At 46.2% G+C, this 19,743-nt stretch overlaps 1 protein-coding gene across 1 annotated transcript; it reads left to right on the top strand.

The window, feature by feature from the left end:
* Nucleotides 1–4,653: 4,653 nt before the first annotated feature.
* LOC308495647 (serpin A11-like) lies at nt 4,654–14,219 on the top strand (the record flags this gene model as incomplete). Its single annotated transcript, XM_081080616.1, has 4 exons — nt 4,654–5,287; nt 9,055–9,328; nt 12,117–12,264; nt 14,016–14,219. 4 exons carry the CDS (start codon nt 4,654–4,656, stop codon nt 14,217–14,219), a joined length of 1,260 nt encoding a protein of 419 aa, XP_080936742.1.
* Nucleotides 14,220–19,743: the final 5,524 nt, after the last annotated feature.

The raw sequence follows: 19,743 nt of genomic DNA, 5'->3' as shown, positions 1-19,743 counted from the left end.
GAAGCTTATGGGGAGCCAGGAAGGGAAAAAAATTTAAAAAGTGTGCCTCCCAGAGTTGTTTCTTCTTTCCCTAGCATGTGAAAAGTTATTGTAAAGAGCCAGGTAATTTATGCACAAGCCAGGAGTGAACTGAATTCCTCTTAGGTGAGAAAGGACTCTGGCCACAGACCAATTCTTTGTTTACTTGCACTGCAAATGTGTTCTTATAAAACACCCAGAAGGTTCTCAGCACTGTTCTGAGCCCAGGGGTAGGGTCTCCATTGGTGGGTGTAGCAGACCCCATCATGCCTGGCCCAAATGCCCTTGGCCTTCACCTCTCCGGCACACGCTGACTGAGTCTCACCGTGAGCCCTCAGGTCTCTCCACCTGGGGTTTTCTTGTGCCTCACATGAGACAGGCCAGAGTCACAGGCGCCTCCAGCCCCATCTCTTGGAGAATCAGCTTCAGTCTCCCAAGAGCCTTTATGTTTTGAAAATGCCTCTTGATTGGAACCACTGTGCCAACCAGAACAAGCTTTCATTTTGCTTGCCATGTAGGGTTAAATAATTTTACTTTTTAACATTGTTTTATTGGTTTTTATTATAAATAAGAAACATGCTTTTTGTGAGAAATTAGAAAAACACAGAAATCTACAAAGAAGAATATAAAAGTCACGGCAATTCCATCACCTAAAGGTTCATTCATAAAAAATATTCATTTAGTTCCAGGCTACATTCTAGATCTTGGGGGATACATAGTGAACAAGAGTCAATGACCCCCTTTATGGGGCTTTCAGTATAACAGGAAAGAAGATTTGGCTCTATTTTCTGAATTTCCTTCCAGTCTTTTTTCTGTACATGGACTATATTTATTTAAAGAATCAGTAAAGTACTGAATGGTGTGCTGTGGTGGTGGGGGGTTTGGCTGGGGAGGCAGACGTCTGTTCTGAGTGTGGCCCCACGTGACTAATGTAACTAGCAAGTTATTTAATGTCACAGAGCCTCAGTTTCCCATCTGTCAAGCAGGGATGACTGTGCCTCTGTCACATTCTTCTTTCTTTTCCTTTTTATTGATCAATAATGGATGTGCATCACTGTATAAGTTTCAGGTGTACAGCATGGACGTTTGAGGTACACATATTGTGCGATGGTGACCACAAGAGGGTTAGTTAACATCTCGCACCCTTATTGTGAGGGTCTTCCTCAAAGACCAATGCTGACCCTCCTGGGTCAGCAGCAACCGCATCACGACCCCCTGCCCTCATCACTGATATCAGACCCTCCTCAAACCCAGCTGGGCCCAGAATCACAATTCACCATTTATAGGACAGATTCTTTGGAAAAAAGGTCCCTTCCTGTTTGCTGTGCGTCGTCTTCACACCGGTTCCAGGAATTGACCTGACAAATATTGACCAGACTGCTGTGATCTTCAACCAGCATTTTCCTGTGGGTAGGAGGTGGTGCAGAGCTGAAGACCCAGGGCCCCAGCCCAGGCACCTTGCTGTAAGTACCAGAAACAAGGCAGAGGAGGCGGCTGCCTCTCTCTCTCTCTCTCTCTCTCTCTCTCTCTCTCTCTCTCTCTCTCTCTCTTTCTCTCTCTCTCCCTCCCTCCCTTGCTTTGACGGTGGGGATGGGAGAACGAAGCCCCCTAAAAGGAAAAATGTCATGATGTATTGCTTCTAAGGCTGGAACTAGGAACTTCATGAAAACGTGGTCTTCAGAAAAACTTTGAGAGGGAAACTCCCAGTATGCCTGGTTAGGCAAGAAAAAAAGAACAATGAAACCCGAAGCAAAATGACAACATTGTTATAGCAAATTTACTAGAGACTCTGTTATATGAAAAGGGTCATGCGTCAGAGCCCCGGTCTGGACTTGCAATCATGCTCCTGCCTCTTGACAGGTGTTCGTCTTGACCCAGAGTCTCAGTTTCCCCATATGTACCACAGGGATAATAATACCTGCGTCTCAATGTTCCAATAAGGATTCAGCTAAATGACACGAAACAAGGGCACTGCTGGCATTTGGGCAGGACCAGTCTTCATCGCATGGGACTGTTCTGGCATTTCCAGAGCTTTCTCTCTCCCACTAAACTCCAGTAGCACCCGCTTCTCCAAGCTCTGAGACGATCCAAAGTACCATCCCCCTCTTCCCATTCATTCCTCCCTCTGCATTTGAGAACATCTCTGGTTGGAAACCAGTGATACAATATATCTAATAACCTTACCACAAAATAAACAATAAATGGGAATATTATAATTAATTAAGGGAGTTCTTAAGTTTCTCTGGGATCTTTCTGGAAAAGGGAGAAAGACAGAAATTGGGTATAATGACAAGAGCCTCAGTAGAAAGGGGTGAAAATTAACACTGAATACTTTCCCTGTACCGGGTGCTTTATACATTGTGTGTCTTGTAATCCTTAAGTGGCCCCATCCCAAGAAGGTAGGCATTATGTTTTGCACGTTGCAAGTGGGGACACCCCCGAGGTTCAAGGGGGTTCCTCTGCACAGCATCACAGTGAGTTACTGCAGAGCCTTACTTCAAACCCAGGACCCTGCTTACAATCCAGTCCTCTTTGCGAAATAGACCCTTCTGCAAGTCTGGGAATTCTTGGGGTGCAACATGCTAGAAAATGGATAAAAAGAATAAACTAGAAATAGTTTTGCCATAGTTGTATTTCTTATTTTCCCCAGGAGCAGATCACTTTTTAAATTGTTCTACTTCTTCTTCCAAACCCCCCTCAAAAGAATTTTCAGCGTGAATGGAAACTGTACTAAGCGAGCTCACTGCAAGCTGTGGTGGGGGAAGGCACTGGCCTTGGGACTCGGCCTGTAGAACTTTGACCAGCAAACGAGTTACAACATAACTGATAATGAGGTTACATTCATCCCTCCTGACAACTGGCCTTTGGGGTTTGGCAGGGTATTTAGGGCACCAGGTACCATGAACCGTCTGCAAAAATATGATCTCTCCCACAAGACCACAGCGTGTGTACTCGATCCAGAAGCCACTAGTTTGGGCAATAGGTATTCAAGGTGCTAATTAAGACACAAACATTATCAGGACAAACAAAGATGGGATGGTCATCAGGGGAACAGCTGTTGTGGAACGGGCCAGGGGAAGGAAGGGTCAGTGCTGAAGGGAGCAGAGGGACGATACTGTCCTTACTGGGGACATCAAGGTGAGCTCTGAGTGGCAATGTGGCAGTGTGTGCTCTGTGCGCATATGAGGATGTGTTTAAGGGAAAGGGGGGGCCTAGACAGACACAGAGAGAGCAGAGACAAGCCTTATCCACACTGCAGTTCCACCTCAAGCTGGAGCTCATTCCTGGCCCAGAAGCAAGGGGTCTCCTGCCCCCGCATCACCTGGACCCCCTAGAGGTGAATCAGAGGCTCTTCTGGGTCCTTTTATAACTTAAAGCACAATATATAAAGTATCGGTTTCCCAGGGTTGTCATAACAAAGTACCACAGATGGGGCGGCTTAAACAACAGAAATTTATGTCTCACAGCTCTGAAGGCTGGAAGTCCAAGATCAAGGAGTCGGGAGGACAGGTTCCTTCTGAGGATGGGGGAGCCCTGCTCCAGGCCTCTCCCCCAGCTCCTGGTGCAGCTGGCAGTCTTCAGTGCTCCTCTGCCATCCTCTCACATGGCGTTCTCCCAGAGTGTGTGTCTGTGTCCAGATTTCCCCTTTTTATAAGGATACCGGTCAGGTTGGATTAGGGCCCATCTCATGATGTCATCTTAACTAATTACATCTCAACGACCCTATTTCCAAACCAGATCACACTCTGAGATACTAGGGGTTAGGACTTTAGCATATGAATTTGGAGGGAACACAGTTCAACCCATGACAGATATCTTTCCCAAATCTCTGCACCAATTAAGATATAGGTTTCAGCCACTGCAGGTGACAAGAGGTCTTCAGTATAAGAGGTTTGATGGAGGCAGAGTTGATCTCGCTCTCTCAGCTTCCCAGGCTCCATCTATCCTCTGGCTTTGCCACCCTTCGTGGGCTGCCCTCATCCTCAAGGCCCCCGTGGCTCATCAGCACATCCACACTCCCGCGAAGGGAAGGCCAAAGACTGCAGGGCTCTCGTGTCACTGAGGGCCTGTCCCGGCAGGTGTACACATCATCCTCTCCCTCCAGTTGGCAAGACTGTAGTTAATGGCCACACCTAAGTGCAAGGGCGGCCAAGCATCGTTCGTTGTCACAGTGTCCTGAACAATTGCTGCAGAACGTTGAGCACCACCACAGTCACTGAATGTTAAGGGATGATCGAAAGAGCTAGAAAGAAGAAAAAAAACAAAAAGGAAGAGGAAGAGAGGAAGGGAGGAAGCAGGGAGGAAAGAAGACAAGGAGGAAGGAGGGAGCATCCAGGGAGGGAGGCAGGGAGAAAAGACTGTGCAAGCTTTTGTTTTATAGCCCGGAGTCCTTTTCTCAATGAAATCTTATAGCCGTATCAATACACAAAGCAGATAAAGGGCGGCTGCTGGGACCGAAGGCTGGGGGGAGAGTGTCTGGAGCCCTGCTTGCTCACCCCCACCTCATCCTCTGCAGTGCCCCCCATGCCCCTTCCTGGGATATAGTCTGGATGTGGCATTTGGTGTGTAAGCAGCAAGAAGCCATGACATGGTTTATGCAGCAGAGTGATGCGTTGGGCGTCTTGTTTTCAGAGGATGGGGCCAGCACGGCTGTGGCTGCTGGGAGCAGGGATCCTGGTCTCCGTCCACTGTCAGCCCTTTCCTGCCCATGGACATAAGAGCCTGGGGGTGCCCAGTGGTCAGCTCTCAGAGCCAGCCCCCGCCTACCACACGATCACACCCGCCATTACCAACTTTGCTTTGCGTTTGTATAAGCAGCTGGCAGAAGAAACCCCAGGAAACATCCTCTTCTCTCCGGTGAGCATCTCTACCACCCTGGCCCTCCTCTCTCTTGGGGCCCACGCTAACACCTCAACTCAGATCCTAGAGGGCCTTGGCTTCAACCTCACGGAGACCCCACAGGCCAACATCCACCAGGGCTTTCAGAGCCTCGTCCACACACTTGACCTGCCCAGCCCCAAGCTTGAACTGAAAGTGGGCAACTCTCTGTTCCTGGACAAGCAGCTCAAGCCTCGGCAACCCTTTTTGGATAACATCAGGGAGCTGTATGGAGCTTTTGCTTTTTCTGCTAACTTCTCGGATTCTGCTACAACTCGGAGGCACATTAATGACTACGTGAGAAAGCAAACCTACGGGCAAGTGGTGGACTGCCTCCAGGAGCTCACTGAAGACACGCTGATGGTCCTTCTGAACTACATCTTCTTCAAAGGTGAGCCCTGGCTCGGGCAGAGTTAGTGCCACCTCCACCACCTAAACCCCGCCCCCGAAAAGCACCTGTCTTTCTTCTGGTAACTACCTCAATATATTGAAATAATGTGCTGATACCACTGCTTGATTTATCAATAGTTGGTTTCTCTTGCCCTGTGTTTTCCTATTCCATTTTGATTCTGATTTTTTTGTTATGCACTCAATCTCACTTTTCTATCAATAATTCATTTTTTAGAAAAATTCTATTTTTGTGTATTATCATCTATTTCAAACATACAGAAATACACAGAGAAGAACCTAAAAACCACCATACACTCCCCCCATGAAGAATGAACACATATTAACTTTTTACCATTTGCTTCAGAGTTTTGTTTTTTTAAGTATGACATTGCAGATACAGTTCAATTTCTTTTTAATGCTTTGCTCGTCCTGTTTCCCTCCTTTCATGCCTCCCAGAGGCTGTGTGACAGTTGCTCAGACTTTCCTTGCTTTTACTGACCTTGACAATTGTGAAGAGTACTGACCAAGCATTTTGCAGAATATCCCTCAGTTGGGATGTGTGTGATGTTTTTCCCACGGTTAAGACTGTGGTTACGAGAGTTGGGGAGGAAAACCAGAGGTAAGGTACCATTCTTATCCCATCATGTCAAGGACACATAGTATCAGCATGACTTATTCATGTTGATGTTCACCTTGATCCCTTGGCTGAGGTAATAATTGTCAGATTTCTCCACTGGAAAGTTATCCTTTCCCTGCCTTTCCATCCTTTGAAGGAAGTCACTATGTATTATACACATGCATGGAGGAGAGTGTGCTCCAGGTCCCTGAGGGAGAAGAATCTACATTAATTATTGGGAATTCTCCTGCATGGGAGATTTGTCTCTTCTCCCACATTCAGTTATTGAAACATTTACTCATATAAGTATAAAGTTATGATATTTATTTCATACTTTGGATTATAATCCAATGCTACTTTACTGTGTTGCTCAAAATTTTCCAAAGTTGGCCATTGGGAGTTCTTTTATTTGGTTCCTGTGTCCCTTTGATATGCCTCCATTTCATGCTTTCTGGCACTCCAGCACACCCCATCTGGGTGACTTCTTCAGCTCCAGATCCCATTTGTAATTCTGTTATGAACTATGTCTAATCTATTGTTTAACCCATCCACGGAGTTTTTAATTTCACTGACTATATTTTCATTTTAAGAATTCCTATTTTTCTCAGACCTACCTGTTATTTTGTCATAATGACTTGTTCTTTGCTTATAAATTTTATTCGTTCCTTTTTGAAAAAACACACTTCAAAAGTTTCTTTCAGATTATTCTGTTATCTGCAGATCTTCAATTGTAAGTTTTTGGTTTTATTGGCCCTGCTGATTCTAAGAAAGGATTGAAATTTTCACCTTTGAAATTGTGTGTGTGTGTGTGTGTGTGTGTGTGTGAGAGAGAGAGAGAGAGAGAGAGAGAGAGAGAGAGAGAGAGAGAGAGAGAGAGAGAGAGAAAGAGAGAGACTTATGGCCTATTGTGGAAACGTCTCTGGGGGACAAATTCACATTTTCTTCTGGTCTAGTCCTATTGGTTTCACTAGTTCTATAGTAATTTCTAGGTTGCAGAGTTCCTGTGCTGAGTGAGTAATGCAAACAAAGAAAATAGAGTAGGTGACTCTTTCCCTTCTAGCCTTGGAAATGTGGTGACCTATCCTATCTTATCTCTGGGCTGCTGGGCAGTTTTTCAATCCAGGCTTCCCAGATAAGGAAGGGATTGCCTTTCATAACGCCTGACTATTTGTAGAGAGCTCAGTTCCCAGAGCCTGAGTTTTATCAGGCTGAGTTACCCCTGAGAAGACATTAACCACCACCCCTAAGAGCTGCATACGGATTCTGATAACCCTTGAGCCAGATGATACTAGCTCCAGATCAGAACTATGCATTTTTGGTTTGTTTCTGGAAGCTTTGCTTTTTATTTTTGAGCTGAGAACTATTTGTTTATTTTTCCATTATTTTATCCAGAATGTATAAGTGTTTAAGCAGAAAAAAACAGGTTTTCCTGCTTTAATTCAGTCTGTGATCCTGACCAGAGGTCTCAAAGGCCTGAGTCTTAATTGTCTTTGATTTTTCAGAGTCTGACACAGGACTAAGTATACCTGAAAAGTTTGCTGAATAAATCATTTCAAGTTAACTTAGGTCTCCTATTTGAGGCCTCTAGGAATGCTATTCATTCATTCATTCATTCATTCATTCATTCATTCATTAAAGGTCATATATTAAATACTGACTACATCACAGGAACTGTGTGAGCCTCTAGGGGACATTTATGAACAAGATAGTTTTCCCACCCTGTGTAGCTCACAGTCCCATGAGTTATAAAAAGGCAACTACAACTCAGTAGAAAAGTGAAGCTCTGCTCGAGTAGGTTTGGGTGCCTGGAGCTCTTAAAAGAGACACTTATGCAGACTGGGGGAGTAAGGGAAGCCTTCCTGGAAGAGAAGGAATATAATCTGAGACATGAAGAATGAGTTGGATTTACTCAGGCAAAGAAACTGTAGGAGACGTGGAGAGAAGGTTATTCAGATTGAAACAACAGAATGTGCAGAAGTCCGAGCAGAAGAGATATCATTGCATTTTCAGGGACACGAAACAAATTTAGTTTGACTGAAACACAGAACCAATAGGGAAATGCCTGGGGTAGGGGGAGCTGAGAGTTGCAATGCAAAGACAAGCAGGAACTATGTTGAGAATCCTAGATTTTATCTGTAGGACCCCAGGGTTACCAGAAAATTTGAAGCAGTGAAGTGACCACATCTCTTTTAGAAAGATCAGTCTGGCTACAATTTGGAAAATGTTTGGAGGGGAGTAAGGGTGGCAGTGTAGACACAGGTAAGATGTTCTTAAAGTGGTCCAAAGTAAGTAAGACGGTGGCCTTGAAAAAAGGTGTGGCTCTGGAGATGGAATCAGAAATACTTGGTCACTGATTGGGTATGGATGCAGGAGACAAGATGAGCCAGCTCCTTCCTCCTACCACCAAGACCAGTGCTTTCAAGAGGCCAAGTTAGGAGGTGGTTGTAGGCAGGGACATAAGTAGAAAGAGAAGATACTATACACATGGATAAGATAGTGACCACCAAATTCTGCATTTCTAACTATGACTTAATGGGCTTTTGCATTATATATTACATTTCATTCACTGAATTCTTTCTTTTTTCCAGTTTGACTGGTAGGGAGTTGGGAGGTAGAGGGTGGCTCTCCAGCTTCTCTGTAGATGGTTGTTGTTGGCTAGAGGCATCTTTGTCTAGAGGTCGACTCAGTGTTTGCAAAGAACCTGAGCTGTGCAGCCAGAGTCAGGCCCAATCTCCGCTCTACCACTTCACAAACTTGGAATGTTTCCATAAATTCACAGAGATGCAATTTCTCATCTCTACTATGGAGATCATATTTGTTTAATAGCAATTTTGATGGAGATATAAAGAGATCGTGCCTCACACATGGAAGGTGCTTAGTAGATTGAAATACTACCTTTTTTGCCTCTTGAACATTAAGTTGCTCTGAAATGGAACAAAATCCTGGGCCATTAAAGCTCACACTCGGGGACTTGCTCTGGTGGCTGAACCAGACCTCCATTCTGGCCTCCTGATTCTGTATCCATGCCACTTCTTTGCCTCATACTTATATACCCAAGAGGAAGTCACCAAACCAGTGTGGCTTAGCCTATGTCTGTCAGAGCTGCTCCCTTGGCCTGTGCTCTCATGGTTCTATGCGTTTTGTGTCCTAAGCCAAGTGGAAGCATCCTTTCAATCACTACCAGACCCAGAAGCAAGCGAGCTTCTTTGTGGATGAGAGGACTTCCCTCCGCATCCCCATGATGCACCAAAAGGAAATGCATAGGTTCTTCTACGACCAGGAGATGGCTTGCACCGTCCTCCAGATAGAATACAGCGGAAATGCCCTGGCCCTGCTCATCCTTCCTGACCCAGGGAAAATGGAGCAGGTGGAGGCCACCCTGCAGCCTGAGACCCTGAGGAAATGGGGCCAACTGCTCCTGCCCAGGTAAGTGTCAGGGTGGCACAACTCCTGCAGACCTTGTTCCAGAACCCGAGCAGTTCTTGTCACCTCCAGTTGCAAGAGTCCAACTCCTGGGCTCTTAACCAACTCTGTATTCTTGGGTAATTTTTTCACCTTTTGGGCCACAGATTTCCTCCACTGTAAAATGAGGCCATGAGAAGTGCCACATTGGGTCGCTTGGAGGATTCCTGGAGTTAATACATAGAGAACACTGGGAGTCCTACCTGGTATATGAGAAGTATTCATGGGTCATTAATCAGGATTATCCTTCCTGGCCATATTTCTGCCATTCTCCTTTCCTTTTGCTTCTCCCTTCCCCCAAATAATAATTTACTATCAGAAGGTAGTTAAGTGAAGACATAAAAATCAGAAAAAGGACAATTATTAAAAATAATTATAACACATGCAGAACAGTGTGTATTTCTTAAAAATCCATCTTTCTTAGTTAAAATTCCTTGAAGACAAATGCCAAGAAGAGCACTGTAAAAATGAAATGCCAGTTTTATGGGACCTCAGTCCTACCCACTTCTGTGTCACTTGCTTTCTGGTTTGTAGTTTTCTCACAGTAATTTCAGTCTTCTCTGGTTTGCCTTGATCCCCTTCACAAGCCAGCCCTTTCTTGGGGTGTATCTTCCTTTATGGGGTGCTCTGGGATAAATCTGGCCTTGAGTTGTAATTACCTCGTGCTGCATAACAGACCACCCCAAAATGGAATGGCTTGAAAAAGAACATCTATTGTCTCTCTCGAGTCTGTGGGTGGACCAGACTAGCTGGGCAGTTCTAACCTGGGGTGTCTTCTGTGTTGGGGTCAGATGGTGGCCAGGCCTGGAGCATTGCGGGCTCCTCCACTCCGATGTCTGGTGCCTGGGCTGGGTGGTGGGCACAGCTAAGGCTGAGCAGGCCTCTCTATCTCCATGCAGCATCTCCATGAAGCAAGCTGGGTCTTCTGAGCAGCATCTCAGCCTAGTTGATATCGTTATATGGCAGCTCAGGGCTCCAAGAAAAAGTGTCCCAAAAGATAGGAAGTGAAAACACCTGCTCTCTTAAGGTTGGGCTTGGAAGTGTCGCTTCTGCCATATCCTTTTGATCAGAGCAGTCAAAGAATCCACCCAGATTCGAGGGGCAAGGTATAGACCAAACCTCTTGATGGCCATCTTTTTTTTTTAATTGGGGAATATTGGGGCACAGTGTGTTTTTCCAGGACCCTTGATGGCCATTTTAAATCTACTACCACCTGATAGGCACCAGTTACCCTCATGCCCACAGGAGCCTTCCCTCAGCACCCCAACATCACTGAAGTAGCAGAGACAGAAATGGTGTTTCATGGTTGGGCAGAGATTCAAATACCAAAGAAAAGATACAGGTCAAGGACAGAGGCCAGGATGTAAGGAAGTATCCCTGTTGTCTAGGAAGCTCCATAGCTCTGGTCAGTTTCGGATTCCAGTCCCGTAGGCTCCCTCGGGGTGAGTGGACCCATTCCCCTCTCAGAAGGAAGTACCGTAGGACCAACAGATTTTCCTTCAGGAAGGGTCTGTTTTGACCTCTCACTTTGACCTTCAAGAAGCAAGACCAACCCAACTTACTTTTCTAAATCTCAGATGCTTCCCATTACTGTTTCTTATGCCAGGATTATAATATTATAGCAGCATTTTAATGGGTTTTCAGGCATGAAAATTTCAGACTGCCAGCTCTCCCTCCATTGGGCTGTGAGGAAGGTAAGGTTGCCTAGGGAAATCACACTTCCTGGTAATTGTTCATTCTTCATTGACGCTGGTTGAACACCTACTCTGTGTTGAGTTGTCCACCAGTACTCTTCTGCTACCTTCTACTCAAACCCCCTCAATGGTAGGGCCTACACTCTAAGTGCTGCCTGTTCGCCACCTCCATTTCCTCCTCTTCAGTTTAACCCTCAACTTCCAACTGCCTCCCACTTTACTTAGGCATCTGGACCCTTATACTGCCCCAGGAGTTAAACTGGTAATGATTCCTTTACCTGAATTAGGGTCTCCAACTTGAATTCTTTGGAGACAGAAGTTTCCAAACTGGCTATTCACTAACCAAGCTGGCAGGTGCCCGGTAACTGTCAAACAATAATTAAGAAGAATAATCCCAAGAAGAAAAGGATAGCTTTGCTCTGTGCCAAAAGAAACTTGCGAACTTAACCCAGCGAATGTGGTGGTCTGATGGGAAAGACATACCAGTAACAGGAGGGAGAGTTATTCTACTGGTTTCATGCCCACACTTTACATACACCATCTCTCATCGGATCCCTGAAGCTCAGACAGGTGGGAAATGACAGTGGCATGTGTCAGGGTGGTTGCCAATAGATGGGTTTAGTATGTAGTTCAGAAGTTTGGCCAACAGAACTTGCTGACGAATCAGATGTAGAGGGAGGGAAATGTGAACAGTATTTATCTTACATGGTTATCATGTGGATCTGGTCAGTCAAACTTTGTAAAAACTCTAACCCAATGCCAGACATCTAGAAAGCCCTCCATCAGTGTGCCGAAGATGAAGATAGATGGCTGAGAACACAGGGTTCTTCTCAGATCCAGACACGAGAGGTCTGAAGAGGTCTGTGAAGAGGTCACAAGAGGTCTGTAAGGTCTGAAGAGAAGGGGGTTCTGGGACATGGAATGTTCTGGCCTAGCAGGTAGTGTCATGGGACGACTGGTTCCCTGCACTGTGGGAAACACCCTCCTTCCCAGAGCTTAGGGCACGAGAAGTACAGGTAAGGAAGTAGCGCCCCTCCTCTGTCTGATTCTCTCTCCAGTCTGTTGGACTTACATTTGCCAAAGTTTTCCATTTCTGGAACATACAACCTGGAAGACATACTTCCCCACATTGGTCTCACTGACATATTCAACTTGGAAGCTGACTTATCAGGAATCTCTGAGCAGCTCAACAAAACCATCTCCAGGGTAAGGTGGTGAACGTGGATATTATGTGTGTGGCGGTGGGGGGGAGGGTCTTTTCTCCTTTGACAGAAAGTGTTTGCTTGAAAGTCAAGTTCCCCCTTTTATTTCCTAGCCTGGCTTTTTAATATCACAAACGTTAAGGCTTCTTTTTACGGGCAGCTCCCTTTCCACCTCCCTCTATAATCTTCAGGGCAGGTACACAGAGCCCTGAATCAAGTAGGCACATATTCAGGGTCACCCACAGAGCCAGAATTTCCCCAGGTGTGGGACTAGTTTTGTTTTCACCTCTTATGCTTCCTCGTAGGGCAGGCAGTGATACGATCTGCCTTTGTTAGAGCCAGAGACACTAGCAGGGGTGTGAACAGGAGGTGCAGCTGTGAGCCTCACTGTAGTAACAACCCCAGAATCTCACAGCCTTATCAGAACAGAGGCTTATTTCCTGTTCGTTTACAGGTCAGAGGTGTGTCACCACCATCTGGCTATAGATCTGCCTCACGTGGCTTCTTCCTTTCAGGATGTTGCTTAAAGGAGAGGACCCTATTTGGGACATGCCATTCCACAACAGTGGGGAAAACAGCAAGAGCAAATGTGCAATGGCTCTTAACACTTCCCTTCACGGACAGCCTATGTCAAGGCCACTCACGTGTCACTGGCTAAAACCAGTCCCACCATCACGACAGACGTCAGTTGGGTGGGTGGGTCTGTGTTCCCCTCCTGCAGGCGGCATCGCTAGTCCCAGGGCATGAGCGAGGCTCGATAATCCCTAATAGGAAGGGAGAGTTCATATTGGGGACGAGTAATGCATTTTCCCACAGGAGGGAAGGCAGCCAAATCCCTTCCCTTCTCTTCAGTTATCCTTTTTTGTTCTAGAATGGAGTCAGTGATTGTCATTTGCGTCTTGGCTAGGAATTTCATAATGAAAGTATTCTGTCTTTTATTTGGGAAAGACCAGCTGAGATTTGAGATGTGAAACCGAGACAGCCAGGATGTGATATTGTGTGTGTGCACACGCGTGTGCATGTGTGTGTGCATACATGCACACTCATGGTGGAGAGGGTGAGCAAGAAGGGAAAGAAATTATTTCACCTTTTAAAGAATTTCTCTTTCACAGTGACCTTAAATGCCAGATTTATCTCTTCATGGGGCTTTTTATAAATGAAAGGTGATCGTCAAGGCCAAAGTTTTTCAACTTTTTTAAAGCCTCAGAATCCTTTCTTCTTAAGAAGCTGTGTAACAATGAGTTTTGTTTAAAAAAGGAATTTCTCTCACAGAGGTCAGTAGAGGGCTCGACACATCAGGCAGCCTGGTCCCACTGAATTCGTTTGAAAACCACTGAATTAGGCTGAGCAAGCCATTTAAAAAAATGAGAAAACTGAGGCTTAGAGAAGGGGAGTGCAGCTCGCAGCAGAAAAGGACACTCGGGCCTGGGCCACATGTACCCCAGTGACCTAAAAGATGCTGTTGGGTTTTTGCAGCCTGGCTCATGCTTGCGGCCCTCAGCCCTGCTCAAGCCCATTTGTCTCCCCATCAGAGAGCAAACACACCCTCAGGGTGAGCCTCCCAGATATGACAGAGGGGTAGAAGTGGGGAGAGGAGGGAAGTAAAATACAGGCTGGAGTTTCTTTCTTGGGAGGTAGGCCTGTGAGGCCTGAATGGGGTGCCTCTGCCTCCACCTTAGTGCTGCTCGAGGTAGAATCTGTGCCCTTGAAGTGCCCTGAGCTGATGCTGTTTGTGCCCCTCCTCTCTCCTTCTAGGTGTCACACAAGGCGGCCGTGGACATGAGTGAGCGGGGAACTGAGGCAGGGGCTGCCTCAGGCCTCCTCTCCCAACTCCAGTCTCTGAACACAACATCGGCCCCACACGCCCATTTCAACAGGCCCTTCCTGGTGCTGCTTTGGGAGGTGACCACCCAGAGCTTACTATTCCTGGGAAAAGTCGTCAACCCAGCTGCAGGGTGACTGGTGGGAGGCCGGGGGCTTTGGGGTGGGCTTGTCTCTCCCCCGCTAACCAAACAGGAAGCCAGCAGCAGCTGGAATCATGGGCTGCTATGAGGATGAGTTCCTCAGTGTGCAAAGATCCTAATAAAGTGGACCTTGGGTTTCGTGAACACTGAACAGCAATGCTTACAAGGAGGGTCCACTCCATTTTAGCCATTTGCTCTACAATCTCCTTGAATCTGGGGTCAACTATGGTTAGAAAGTTGACAATGAGAACAGCCTCATGTTAAAGCTTTCTGGGAGATAACCCCCACCACTGTCACCACCGTGGGTCTTTCCCAAGTGTCCACTGGGGAAGGATCCCAGGAAAAGGCACAAAGGACATCAGGAGGAATAAGCGTCTCTCCGTTCACAGTGGCCGATGTTGGCTGTACAGCAAAGTGAGGTCATCCCGAAATGTCATTGGCTAATCACTATCAGTGGAGAAGGGTGCCAGGGCAAGGGGGAGGGCGTAGGCCCCACACCATACCAACTTCCTGAAGAGAAGGTGGTGCGAGGATGAGCCAGTCCAACATGGGAGGTGACAAGCCCACGGGCAACCCCAAGACCAAAAGAAGTGAGAGAGTCAACATGGCCAGATGGCAATGGGTGTCGCCATATTTTTGGTTGTGGGACGAATTGGGGGTGGTATTTGATTACAATGGAGCGTCCTTCAGAGGTTGGAAGTCCCACTCCCACAAGTGTGTCCCTCCAGTCTTAAAGAGGCATCTGCCTGAAACTAGTGGCGAAACACAAAGGTATGCCAACTTAGCTGCATGTGTGTACCATGCATGTGACAATACCCATCCCCACAATGACGTTGGTGCCAGGACCTTGAGGGGGCTAGAAGTGGTGCAAGTACAGGAAGAAGTCACACACAAAAGCATCATTGGTAGTACACCATCCCCCAACACCCACCCCACATTGGTAAGACCTGAGTTGGATTTGAAAATCAGGTGGGTCTTAAACAAAGGGAAAGAGGGTAAGTCAGTCTGGGGGACGGTGGGGGAGACATGCTGTGGGCAAAGGACTCTAGGGAAAGAAAGAAAAGGGTAGATTCTGACAAAACAAGAGCAAACCTGCTTTGCAGCAATAGCAAGTTCATGGAGGGTCACAGTGGAAGGTAATGCTGGAGAGCTACTCGGAGGTAAAAGGATGGAGGCTTTGGATGTCAGGGTAAAGGTGGGGAACGTTGTCCTGCAGACAATGGGGAGTGCCTGTAGGCTCGTGGGCAGGTGTGGATGTGGATAAAGTGGTGCCTGGGGAAATCATCTGACAGCCAGGCATGGGTCAGACCAAACCCAGGGTGAGGGGCAGGCAGGAAGGCACTCCATGGTGAGGTCCATCCTGACCACATGCCCCATTCTCATCCTCCCCACATCCCTCCTCCACCAGGCCACCAGCACACGTGATCCCACATCACAGCCAGCCCCCCTTGACCCTCTATAACCCCTCCCCACCCTGCCCTGCCTGCCTATTGGGTCTGTGGACCCCACTTCCCTTATCAGAAAGGAAGGAACTACCGAAGGCCCAGCCTACATTCGGAGCAACCTGCCAGGCACAATACCTTTTTGTTGCTTTGAACTAAAAATTGAGTAATAACTATATTCAAGCACTTAAAGATCTGCCCTAACCTGTCCAGCAGTGGAAATGGCTCCTGCAGAAACAAGTGACTGACTTTCCACGGGACATGCAAGCCAAAAGTATTACGGAAGACCCTTAATCAAACATCTTACATTGGGTCAGGCATTCTGGAAGATTCTGAGAGTGGAGTGGGGAACTTGACAAACACCCATCCTCATGGGACTCACAGACTTGCAGAGGAGATGGACATCAACGCGTACTTATATTAGAGAGTGTGGACAGTCATGACGTGGGCTCCATGTAGGCTATTGGGGCACACCATTCACCACTTCAACCAGATTGACTGAACCCCCAGCCTGTGCCAGGTACTGTTTTAGGCCCTGGGAATGGAGACGTGAACAAAACAGACAATAAACTCTGACCTCATGGGGATTGCATTCTGGTGGGGAGAAAGCAGACGGTAAACAAAACAAGTAAGTAAAGTATACACTATAGAAGACAGGGAGGTCAAGTTTTCTGTGGACAAGAATATACCCAGGAAAGTCCCTATGTTGCATGTGAAAGGGCAGCTAGGTCCTCTGATGGTGACTAAGTGGAGTGCTCGGTGACGAAGCTGGATTTAAGCTGAAGGCTGTAATGTGCTCGCTTTCATCCTATGAAGGGAAACTGCAACTGAAAGATACCCCTCTGTCATCTCTTCTGTCATCTCAAGGTAGTCAATGGCCTACATGTATTTATTAACTCTCTGCTGTGGCCCAGGCATGGTAATCATAGAACTGCGGAACAACCCCCCCGTCGGTCTCCCTCTCTGTGCACCATGTCTCCTTGCAAAAGTACACTGTACACTTACTATGTCCTGGACACTTACAGGCAGCTGACAGATATCAACAAACTTAGCACTCCCAGCAATCAGGAGAAGTAATTTCTGCTATGTCTCCATCTTACAGGTGGGGAAACAAAGGCACAATTTGCTAGCCTATAACAGAGCCTGGATTTGAACCCAAGCTATAGGGCTCCATAGCCCCTATCCTTGACCTCTCTGCCACACCTCCTCTCAGGAGCACAACCCAAAAGCCATTCTTCCACAGTCTCCTGGCTGCTCCTCTGCAAGGACCTGACTCTCGGGGGCTGGAGGGGGAAGAGCAGGAAGAAACCCCATGAGCAGGAGCATTTGGGGAAGATTACAGGGGAAGCCCCAGAAGCACGGGTGGAAAGTGATGGTTTAAGTAGCCCTTAATGCGGGAGGGACGTCCACTCATCTATGTACTGACATTACCTGAGACCGACTGACCCCAAATAAACAGCATAACATAACCCTTTTACTAACTTAATGCTGTCAGAGGTGAAGGGAAGTAGTTTGCCACCTCAAAATAGGCCTTTTTGGGATATTGATTATTTTAAGCTGGTTATTTTTAAGAAACAAAAGACTCAGAAAGAAATTTTGACCCTCCTTCTTACCTGCCTAAAGGAATTCAGATAGAAAAACGAGATTAAAGGTTAACGTAAAGCAAACTAATTGTGGCAGACAGAGAGGAATCTAACAAAGACTCTTTGTTCAACTCCCTTCTGTTTTGCACTGTTTCGGCTGGCCTGACAAGAATCTGTCCACACTATCTTTGCTCTTTCTCAGCTACCTGTGAGTTGCCTGCCTTCCCTTTGCCTTCCTCTCTTTAGTCCAGATGGCATAGAAGCCTCATCTGCCTCATACGTCCTCAAGAACCACATTCTTATGGAACCCCATATGTGCATATGTCATACATTTGGTTATTTTCTTCTGTGAATCTGTCTCATGTCAATTTGATTATTAGACCAGCCAGAAGAACTTAGAAGGGTAGGTGGAAAATTATTTTTCCTCCCCTACAGGGGAAAGTGATGTCACCTGGTGGAATTTCGAGGTAAAGACTCAGAGGTAGGGAAGAAACCAGCTTGGTGAAGGACACGGTATAAAGGTACACAAATTGTGTGTGACACTTTAGTGGGAGGGACCCCGATCTACTCCAAGCTGTGCAGACAGCAGTTTTTCTTCAGTCTTCCTCCTTTCCTCTCTCCTTGGGGAAGTAAGACTTCTAGACTCTAGTGAATTCTTACACCCTCCCGCTGGTCGGGCGGCCTTGGACTCATTGCTTGATCCCTCTGTGACTTACTTTCTTCTTCAAAATGGAAAGTATAGAACCCATTTTACAGAATTGTTGTGAAAACCCTATGAGGTCCTGAGTGTAAAGGGCTGTCGTCATCCAGTAGGAGCTCAGTGAACATTCGTGCTTCTTTCCCACTCCACCCTTTTGGCTGCCCCAGCCATCAAGGCTGTCCTTTATTTCCTCAGAGCACAGCTCATCTCTGGGGAATGTCCAAATCCCAAGTGACCACTGGTGTAGGTGTCAGATCTGACCCCTCCCAGTGAAACCCTGTAGGTAGCACTGCTTCAAAACCCAAAGGTGTGGATGGAGATGCTTTGGGCACTTTGCCTGGACATGAAAGGTGTCATCTGGAGGGCAAGACCATTCTTTCTGTAGGGACATTTGCTATGACATTGTGTCACTAAAAGGAACTCCCTGGCCCAGGGATCAGCGCTGAAACTGCAGAGGCTCATGTGAGTCAGAGCCCTGGAGCTTTTCTCCACAAAACATCATTGTCAGTGATCATTTCCTGTGTTGCTTCTTCCCTCCCTTCTTAAGCTGTCCCTTTCAATCACCTGTGGTTTAAGTAAGATTCTTTCCAACTGGAGATTCCAGATGTATTTTTACGCCACTTGGACCTTTTAACCATCTGGAAGAACCTGATCACTTTCACAGTAAGTCAACAGCTCCCTAAAATTTATGTTTTTAAAGATCTTGTGATGCTCTCTCCAGTGGGTCTTGAGCCATCTTTGTAATGCTATAGAGCCCCAGATACATTTATTTTGTCTTCAGTTGCAGGTAACTAGGCTTTGAATGTTGGGCCTAAGCCTCTGGCCAGGAACAGCTTCCATGAACTCACAGGACCCTATAGTGAAAAGATCACTGGAGCCACTTGTGTCTGTCATGCCACCTCATGGTTCCATGTGTCCCACCGAGCCCATGAAAACGGTCATAAAAATCTCTACTCCCTTCACCCCAGCCAGGAGCAGAGCTGAGAGCTTTAAAGTTGTCCATGTAAGAGTGGGTCCATTTCTAGACTCTCTATTTACTATTCAGTGTAAATATTTATCTTCTCTTGTGTCCACACCACACTGTGTTAATCAATGAAGTTTTATAATAAGTCTTGATATTAAGTTAAATCCTCCAGCTTTGTGTTTTAGAGGTATTTGCTTGTTTAGTTTGCTTTTAGTGTTTGTTATGTGGCCCTTCAGACTAAAGTAGTGGGTGACTCTTTCTCTGATCCTCCAGCAGTACCCTTCCATATCATACAGCCCCCAATCCTCCCACACTCGTAAGCCCCAATTCCTGTGTTAAATTTCTAAAACCACTTTATTACAAAAAAGTATTTGCAGTGCCTGTTTTCATGATCAAGAAAACAGATTGATTCACCTGAAAACACTTTTTTTTTGCCTCTGTACTTGCAGGGTGTTTTCATCTGGTTTAGAATTTTAGGTAGGTAGATGTTTACTTTCAGTGCTAGACAGATGTCATTCCATTATATTTTGACTTTCACAATTTGGGTTGAAAAGTTGTCTATAATTCTTAATATTATCCTTTGAAGGCAAGGATTTTTTTCCCTCTGCCTGCTTGCAAATTTTCTCTTTGTTTTAGTCTTTCATTTTAAAATGATGTCTCTAGATGCAGTTTTTCCTGCATTAATTTTGCTTAGGGTCCATAAACTTGAATGTGTGATTTGATGTCTCTTTGGGAAAATTCTTAGACACTGTCTCTTCAAACATTGCTTCTATTCCAATTCTCTCTTCTTTTTTCTGGAACCACAATCACACATATATTAGATGTTTCCA

The sequence above is a fragment of the Rhinolophus hipposideros genome, assembly GCF_964194185.1.
Source record: "Rhinolophus hipposideros genome assembly, contig: HAP1_SCAFFOLD_642, whole genome shotgun sequence".
In the NCBI taxonomy this organism is placed as follows: Eukaryota; Metazoa; Chordata; class Mammalia; order Chiroptera; family Rhinolophidae; genus Rhinolophus; species Rhinolophus hipposideros.
Note: the sequence above shows the minus strand (reverse complement) of the source record. Positions and strands in the feature narration are given on the sequence as shown.